The 9,245-nt window shown below is 46.3% G+C and overlaps 1 protein-coding gene across 8 annotated transcripts in view; it reads right to left on the bottom strand.

Moving 5' to 3' along the window:
• Positions 1–534: 534 nt before the first annotated feature.
• Positions 535–9,245, bottom strand: part of STAG3 (stromal antigen 3) — a 31,170-nt gene continuing 22,459 nt past the window's right edge. For 7 of the 8 annotated variants that reach the window (XM_027527995.1, XM_027527996.1, XM_027527998.1 and 4 more), the window contains 9 exons: positions 8,342–8,443; positions 7,672–7,820; positions 7,299–7,427; positions 7,042–7,199; positions 2,956–3,130; positions 2,604–2,705; positions 2,219–2,297; positions 1,128–1,187; positions 535–917 (listed from right to left, as the gene is read on the bottom strand). In XM_027527995.1, coding sequence (XP_027383796.1) covers positions 909–917; positions 1,128–1,187; positions 2,219–2,297; positions 2,604–2,705; positions 2,956–3,130; positions 7,042–7,199; positions 7,299–7,427; positions 7,672–7,820; positions 8,342–8,443 — 963 coding nt within the window. In that variant the 3' untranslated portion in view covers positions 535–908. The remainder of the gene's footprint in view (positions 918–1,127; positions 1,188–2,218; positions 2,298–2,603; positions 2,706–2,955; positions 3,131–7,041; positions 7,200–7,298; positions 7,428–7,671; positions 7,821–8,341; positions 8,444–9,245) is intronic. The other variant, XM_027527999.1, reaches the window with a different exon arrangement.

Here is a 9,245-nt window from a genome sequence, read left to right as displayed (position 1 = left end):
GGAAAGAGATCAGAGAAATTTTGGAGAATGACTTGCCAGGGCTTGGTGAGGAACTAGCTGGGGAATGAAAGGACGAGGAGAGGGCGGTGGTGAAGGTTTGGGGTTGGACATTCAGAATATCTTCTGAGTTTCTTCCCAACTCTCAGATACTGAGATTCTGTAATGAAGTTCAAGTTACAACAGCTGTCTCTGGGATGAGAGCGTGAAATTATCCCTAGAAAGCAGCACATGGGTGAAGCCTGCCAAGACACGGGAACTGGCCTGGTCTCAGTGGAGGCACGTGGTCCGCCCTTCGGGACGCTTCCCCTACCTTCCCTCTTCGACCTAAACTCGTTCCACCAGACAAACTATTCGGGGGCAGCCAGTATCCCATTGACTAAGCAACACATCCCCGAGAGCCAGTGCACAAAGCACCTGCCGGGGGTGGGGGCAATGCCAGCACCTGTACATGGGACCACAGGGCTGGGCAGAGCTGCTTAAGGCTCCAGCAAAGAACCTGACCTCCCATCAGTTTAACAGTCTCAAGCCACATCCTGCAACTGACTCATACGTGTTTATTGAGCTAAATCAATAGGGCACAAAAGCAGCTCAGAAACTTTCCTACAATACAGAAAAAATTATGGGCTCCTTATTTTCAACACAGGTGTGCGGTGCCCCTCTCCACAACTGAGGTGATGCCCCCCCCAACTCCAAACAGCAGAAAATAGGCACTCTGCTCAAACAGAGGGATGGAGCCCCAAGGACAGGGGCTTCTGACTGCCCCAGCCTAGCATCGTCAGAGAAGGCCAGGGAGCAAGGCACAGCCCAGCTCTTCCCCCTCAGAGACCAGGGGTGGGGAAGCAACGATTCCTTTCATTCCATCTTCTGCTGGGTCATGTCGTGGAGATGGGGAAGGACCTAGGGTTACATCAGAAATCCTGTAATGAGAAAGATTAAAGTAAAATACAGAGACCTAACAATGGACCAGGGGTCAAAGAGATGACTGCAGTGTCCTCCAGGTGACACTCTCCTCCTCTTCCCGTACCGCCCCTCCCCCAGGACACGCTAAAGCCCCAGGTGACTGAGACGGCAGCCCGGGGCTGAGGCCTCTTAACCTGCCTTCTGCAGTCTGTTCTGGGGACACTCACCTCAGTGTTCAGCTCTGTAGAATCTAAAAGGTCCAGCCTGTGCTCACTGGAGGAGGAGGACTAGAGAGAACGGGGTCAAATGTCAGAACAGTCCTCCCCACTCCCATCACCTGCAGACAACAGAGGGCCCCTTCCCTCTCACGTGGCAAATTTGAGGCCGAGTGGGTCCCTGAAGCAGCCAGGAAGGGCAGAGGAGCAAAGTGAGAGTCATCAGGGCAGTGCCCCCTCTCCTGGCCTGCCGACGGAGACCTCCATTTGCTCAGCGCTGGAACCAGAGGTCGGGTCTTCCTGGGGGAACTTTAGCACTAAACACCTAACAGAGGTCCTGCTGTCTAGGCTCTGGGTGAACATTTTGTCTGGTTTTGCCTTCAAGCACAAGACCCCCCAAGCCCCACCCCGCTCCGCTGTGCCCGTTTCTCCTCAAAGAGCAGAGGAGGGAGCGAACAGCCGCAGAAACACAATACTCTTCTGTTTATACGGTTCCTTTTCTCTGTATCTTGCGTAAAAGGTCCATTTTAAAGATGAGGCCGAGAGGGGTTATGGAGTTAACTTGATAAAGTAGGGGAACCTAGGACTCCTATGAGACATCTCATTTGAATTCAATGTGTTTCCTACTGAACTGGCAGCATTTCCTCCTGTGGAAGCAGGCAGGCAAGGGCAGAGGAGTGAGTGGAGGAGGGGCTCGGGCAGCCCTCTCAGGAGAGGAGGTCAATTGAGCCTGCGCTGGGACAGGAGAGACTTGCTGCCAGGCTCTAAGCACTGGGTAACTGCCCATCTCTCTCTAGCTTGAGGGCTCTCTTTAGTTCTGGGGCAATTAACAAACAAAATACTTACATGGGGATTGGGAATGGGAGTGTGGTTCCAGTCCTTTTTGGTACTTTACTTTTTTAAGAGGATAGGGGAGAAAAATTTTAAGTCCAAGCAAAGTGAATAGAAACTTACAAACCGTTACTCTTTTATGACTCTTTGAAAATGTCTGGGGCAGCTTCCAGGGACAAGGCATCATCAAGACAAAGGAGAATCACTCTAGGTTCTTTCCCTTGCATCTGCTTCCAGTTCTAAAGGGAGAAGGGACTGTTGGGTCCACTCACCTTGCCTGAACCTTGCCAATCTTCACTCAAGTCGTCGTGAATTTCTAATTCTTCCTCATCCTCTTCCATCAAGCTGAGCCTGGAAGCAGTGGCCAAGAGTAGAGGTTTTCAAGGACCCAAGAGTTTCTTGGCACCCCAGGGGAATGGGGAAGCGGGGGCAGGGCAGTAAGCAGACCAGGGGTCCAGATTCGCACCCCTGCTCCCATCAGAGCAGCTCTACTTCCATCCGTTTTATACACTAGGGCTCCACATTACACTGGAAGGAAGTGCTGTGTGGTTAAAAACAGTCTAGAAAGCACCAGCACAGCAGCACTGATCAGGGAGAATCCCCTCATAATGGGGGACAGACTTGAAGTGAAGACAGAAGATGATAAGAAAAGCTCACCGGGTCAGCTGCTTGCCCAGACCAGGATCTGAAGGGTTGAGCGGAGTCTGGAAATGCTGTGGACTCAAGGACCTTGACCTTGGGTTGCCTAAAAGGTACAGGCTGTTGGGAATGAAGTTGGATCAGTGACAAGGGATAAAAATGTAGGGTAAAAAGAGGAGGTAAAGTGGCCAGCATTAAAGCCAGCAGAAAGTTCAGAATGGAGGGAAAAAGAGAAAATGAAAAGCTGAAAAAAGGGGAAAGGACCTGAGAAGAACCAAGAATGAGGGGATCCTGTGGCAGGGAACAACACAACAGAAATGGGGAGACACCAGACTGGGAAATCAGAGCCAGGTTTCCCCGGGGGACGCACCCTTGGGGAAATGCCAGTTCTGAGCTGCCGCCTTCTTCCATCTCCTCTGATGCCCCAAGGGGCTGCCCACTCTTCACAGCTGTGGAGGTGAGCATAGGTGTGGCTGGGATGCTGTTCGGCTGTAGGCTTTCCTCCTGGGATGCAGAGATGTCTTCTCTGTGCTGCCTGGAGGGCCCTGCAAAGCAGCAGAGGCACATGCTTACTGGCGACCAGGTACCACCAGACACTTCAGTTTTTCAAGATCTGCTCAGTCAGGATTTGGTAACAAAAAGTTAAATAAGAAGGCAATAAAAAAAAAAGGCAGTGGAAAATCTAGATGGTCTCATTACGACATGACTAAAACTGAGCACAGCCCTACGTACTAAAAAGTAGGGTTTATAGAATTGTATCAAGGGCTTGTCCAGGAGAAATTCATACATAGCTTAGAAAACAAGATGGAAAGAGACATACGTTCCACAGATAAACGTAATATACAAATGTGAGAGAAGGCTGGAGTCGCTGAGACTGAGAGGTCTCAGTTAATCAATGGAGAAATCTGAGATTCCATTCATTCAAGGTTTCTGTAGTGAGAAAAAGTTTAGAATGGCCTGAAATGAGGCAGGAAGCATGAGAGTTAAGGAGAAACAGGAAAGTGAAAGACTGGGTTTTCTAAAAGCCAGAAAAAAAATGAAATGACCGTAATGTCAGCATAGTTCTAATACGAAGGGTAAGAGGAAAACCTGGGGCTCAAAATATTAAGGACTGTCTATAAGAGATTGAGGAAGACAAAGGAGAAAGAAGCCAAAATGTTAAAAAAAAAAAACCCAGGTAAAGCTATTTTAAAACATAAGTCAAATTGATATTAGTATTTATCAACTGGAAACACTCATACACCCATTGTCTCCCTCCCCACAGCCTTGTTTGCACTCTGAAACCAGTAACTGGAGAGTGAGCTGCTTCTGGTGTAAGCATTAGAACATTCCCTAAACAGGGAAGAGCCACACCTGTGAGCTTGTCTTCCCAGAGAATAAACCTGAGCCCCCAGGTGACTCCTAATCTTCCAGCCTATTTAACTGGTGTCATGTCCAAGGATTCAGCCCTAGGACCTCTCCCCATCTCCATCCTCAGTGGCTTTCTTAGCCCTTCAGGTTCATGACTTTAAGTACCAACTCGAACATCTATCTCAAGCTTCTCCCTCCCCCCACCCTACACTCCAGACTCCTGTCTCCAGCATCTCCACCTGTAACATACCAAAGTCCCGGTCTCACTTCTTACAGACTTCCCCATCTCAGCTGCTATCAACTCCAGTCTTCCAAGTGTCAGGCCAAAACCCATGGAGTCATCCGCAACTCCTCTCTCTCTCATATTTTACTTTCTCTCTTATTATGAGGCCCTATTAGTGACAGCTTGGAAGTATGTCCAGAGTCTGGTCACTTCTCACATCTGCCTCTCCCCACTTCACCCGCTCCCGCCTGTCTGGGCCCCTATAGCAGCCTCCTCAGCAGTTCTTTGCCTTCAAGCCCTGCCTCTCCGTCAGCCAGTTCTACACACAGCACCCAGGAACCCCTTAAAATGTGAGGCGGATCCTGTCACTCCTCTGCTCAAATCCCTCAGTGTTTACCCATTTCACTCTGAGTAGAAGCCAGAGTTTTTATTCTGACTTATGCTTGGGACCCCGACAACCTCTTTGGTCCTGTATCCTACACAATCTCCACTCAGCAATACTGGCCTTCTTAGCTATTCCTTGAACAAGCCAGAGACACCCTGCCATGGCCTCTGGACCACTCGCACCCGCCTGTCTGCTGTTCCCTTAGCTGCCCCTTTTTTAAGGTTTTGGCTGTGTTGTATGTGGGATCTTAGTTCTTCGACCAGGGATTGAACCCACAGCCCCTGCATTGAAAGCACAGAGCCTTAACCACTGGACCTCCAGGTTAAGTCCTCATCTGCTATTCTGATATACACCAGGCACCCCCTCTTTCTCCAGTTTTTGCCCTGCATTCATACTCTCTATGGCTTTCCCTGATCACTTTTTGTAAGACTTTCCCCACCCTCTTCCACAGCACATCGCTATCTGACACTATTCCAAAGAAAGCTCACTCCTGCATTCCAAGCACAACTGAAGGCAAGGAGCTCAGTAAGTATGATGAACAATGGAACCAATTTTTTCAGTTTTATCCTAACTTTACAAACCCTCTGTTTTAGGCAAACCAATCTATGTATTCATGTGCTTTGGCAAACACTGACCTGTTTTGCTTGTGCTGTTCTGCTTGTCCGTGGTACTTATTCTTCTTCTGTTCAGCTTATATAAATCTTACCCATTTCTCAAGATCTAGCTTAAATACCATCTTCTTGATAAAGCCTTCATAAGATCAACGGAACATAAAAGGATACCTTTCTTCTCTGAATTCTGTAGCAGTCATCTGTCCAACCCCGGGGAAGTTATCACTTACTGGTGACTTCACAGCTCAGATTTTCTATAAATGTATTTTCTTTCTTTTCTATTAGATGGTAAGCTGCTTGAGAATCTATCATGGCCTCTAAAACACCTAATACAGTATCTTGCATATGGTAGGTCCTTAACAAGTATTACTTTACTGGTTAAAAGCAGAGTTTCCTGGTGGTATGAAAGATAACTTTAGGTGGCATACAGAAGACCTTAAAAATAATTCACACCACACACAAAAATTAACTCAAAATGGATCATAGACCTAAATGTATTAGCTAAAATTAGAGAACTCTCAGAAGAAAACACAGGAATAGATTTTTGTGACTTTAGATGAGGAAAGTTTAAGATATGACATCAAAAGCACAAACAACAAAAAAACAGGTAAGGTGAATTTCATCAAAATTAAGAACTTTTGTATTTCAAGGACACCATCAAGAAAATGAAAAGACAACAAAAAATGGGAGGAAATTTTTTCTGTATATCTGGTAAGAGACAACTCAACAATAAAAAGACAACCCTATTTTTAAATGAGCAAAGAATTTGAATAGATATTTCTCTAAAGAAGATATACAAATAGCAAATAAGCATGTGCAAAGATGCTCAACAGTATTAGTACTTAAAGAAATACAAATTTAAGCTATAATAGATGAGATACCAATTTAGTCACTAAGAGATGGATAAAATAAAAGATAGACAATAACAAGTTTGAACGTGTAGAGAAACTGGGGCCCTTGTCAACTGCCGTAGGAACTGCACAACAATGCAGGCACTTTGGAAACTAGTTTGGTAGTTCCTCATAAAGTTACACATAGTCACCATACAATACAGCAATTTCATTCCTACATGTATCTAAAGAGAAGTGAAATCCTACATCCATGTGAAAACTTACACATGAATGTTCACAGGAGCATCAGGTGTTAACAGTCAGAAAGTTGAAACAATCTAAATGTCAAGTAACTGATGAATGGATAAAATGACATATCCATACAAATGGATTATTCAGCCATGAAAAGTTATGAGGTACTGACAGATGCTAAGAATGGATGAGCCCTAAAAACATGCTCATTAAAAGAAGACACAGGCCACAGACTATGATTCCAGTTACATAAAATGTCTAAAATAAGCAAATCCGGAGACAAGAAATAGGTCAGTCTACTACCTAGACCTGGGGGATGCGGTGTGACTACTAGTATTTTAAAATGTACACCAGAAAACTAACTTACACCTCAAGTTTGTGATTTCTGGGGTATTATCACAAAACGAGACTATATTTTTTAAAAATCACTTTAAAGAAAAAACATATGTAAATGTGACAGGTATGATCTGAAGACTATAAAAATCATGAAGACCGTATAAAATTTTTAAAAATTGCAAAATAATATGTCAACAAGAGGCATCATAAATGTACAGATTCTTTAGTTCAATCTTTGGTTTTATCATTAGTTTCTATTTAATTTTTCATAGAAGTTGGCTATTTTTACTTGGCTAGATAAACCTTGGAAGAAAATGAGTAGCCTTAATGATAGTAGGGGCTACATGAATATTTATTTGACCAAATGCAAGACTCTGAAAGGGGCAAAGGCCACATGCTGCTTCCCTAAGCAGTGGCTATCAAGGCAGTAGCGCTGAGCACCCCGATACCCACACTCATTGCACTTTACCTTCAACTCGCCTCTTCTTGGAGCGGGGGTAGCCCTGAGGGCTGACCTCGGCCGTGTTCTCTCCGGGGCTGAGGGAGTGGCAGTAGGTGGTGACTGGACCCCAGGGACGACCAGGTGCCTGGGAGACACGCTGCAGACACTTTTCCAGGTAGGACAGTCTGAGAGAGAGGCGGGATGGAGCCTGTCTGAAGTGGTCACAGCCCTCACCAGACCCTTCCTCTCTCACCCACGTCTTTATCCACCCACCCCTAACTTACAGCAGCTGCTTGTCCTGATGGAAGAGTCGGGGGGAGAACTCCGCGAGGAGCTCCAGGAATGCCAGATTTGGGGGCTGACTGGAGGAGCCAGCTGGAGGAAGCTCAGACAAGGAGAACTTGATGCCTTCCCTTGGTTGAGCAGAATCATTTTAGGAAGACAGGCCCCTCCCAACTATCTCCCAGGGCTGAGGCATCCTGTCCCAGTGCTTCTTCCTCCCCCTGGACCCAGCCTGTCGCCCAGGGATACCCGCTCACCCACGTGACCGCTACTCCTGGACCTGATGACCCTCCCTCTGAGACCTCACTCCCAGCTGGTCCTGTACACAGAGTCTGGAAGAGGCAAGTACCTTGCCTTCTACCAATACTTCCTTACTTGTGTAGCATGACCACAAGGTCACGGTTCTGTAGCTGCTGGGGTCCAAAGCTCAAGGCAAATCTCCTGGCCAGGTCCCTCATCTCGATGAAAGCTGGAAGCTCATTCAGGCCCTGGGGCCCTTGTTCCTGCAGCAGTTCTGTGTATAACTGTCCAGGAGACATGGCACACAGGAAAGGGAGGAACAAGATAGAACAAGCAAGTACAGCATTCCTTTCTCTGTCCTTTAGAAATTCTAAAGGGCTTGGGAAACCATCTGCTGTTTTTACTTTCTTTCCTCTGAGGACACTGACCCTATTCCTGACTGCCTTGCACCAGAGAAGGCTTCACTGTGCTCTGTAAAAATAAATTAAAATGCCTGTAGTAACTGAAGAATCTGAGAGACGACAGCCAGAAGAAAATTAGGAATTCCCTGTCACTTTATTGTGGTGCTCCCATGTGCTAATTAATTCACACAGGAGATCTATGGGATTGGGGTAGAAACTGCCCTGACGGTTAAAATAAATTACTTTTTATGGATCTACTAGTTACGAAGGAGACTGTCATGTGAAATAAAAGTCAAAATAAGTTAGAAACGTCCTGCTCTGAAAGAGCTCACGTTCTGAACAGCTGGGGGTGGGCTGCAGTGGGGGACACAGAAGGCCTGAGGCCCCCCAGGCAGAAGGGGTACCTGCTTGAGGCTCAGCAGCAGGATTCGGGAACAGTGGCTTCGGTCAATCTGCCTTGCTCTTGTTAATGTTTCCTTGATAATATCACCATAGTCATTGTAGAACTGATGGGAAGGAAGTAGACAAAATGATGTTGACCACAGAAAGGGACTGTTTCTGTTTTGATTTTTTCTTCACTTTTTTTTCTTTTCTGGGTGAGCTGGTATCCCTGGGCGACAGGCTGGGTCCAGCAGGAGGAAGAAGCACTGGGACAGGATGCCTCAGCCCTGGGAGATAGTTGGGAGGGGCCTGTCTTCCTAAAATGATTCTGCTCAACCAAGGGAAGGCATCAAGATTTTTTCTTTCCTTTTCCTTCCAAAAGGACCTGAGGTAGGGAATATGAATCTACGCATGAAACAACTCATACTAGACCACATCTCCGGCCAGCAGAGACAAAGCCCCAGAGAAATCACGGTTTAGGCAAATAACGAAGGGAAGAAACCCTGCCTGGAGTCCATTTCTCAGAGAAGAGTAGGAACCTGCCAGAACACACTGCCACTGCACTGAAACCTTCGCTGTTTGTCTCCCCCAGAACAGAAGCTCCAAGGAGCAGGAACAGTTGACTGTTGTTCACTGAGGAGCCCTTCGTGCCTGGGATACTAGGTACTCAATAAATAGAAATCAACACGATGGGGGTTGAGGAGACCAAGGTAGGTATCTAGGTACCTTGGAAGGACTGAACCCTCTTCTGTTCTTTTTATTCCCCTTCTTACATTACCCCATTCCACAGACTAGGCTCACAGAAAGAAAAAAAAAAAAAAAAAATTCTGGACAGGAAGATTAAGGCATTTTCCCTCCAATGAATTTCTTCCTAACAGCTTTTCCTCCACAATTGTTTTCTAAGGCTCTTTTCTTTGTCCCTTTATT

This window comes from Bos indicus x Bos taurus, chromosome 25 (genome assembly GCF_003369695.1).
Source record: "Bos indicus x Bos taurus breed Angus x Brahman F1 hybrid chromosome 25, Bos_hybrid_MaternalHap_v2.0, whole genome shotgun sequence".
Taxonomy (NCBI): Eukaryota; Metazoa; Chordata; class Mammalia; order Artiodactyla; family Bovidae; genus Bos; species Bos indicus x Bos taurus.
This window is presented reverse-complemented; position numbering and strand designations above follow the sequence as displayed.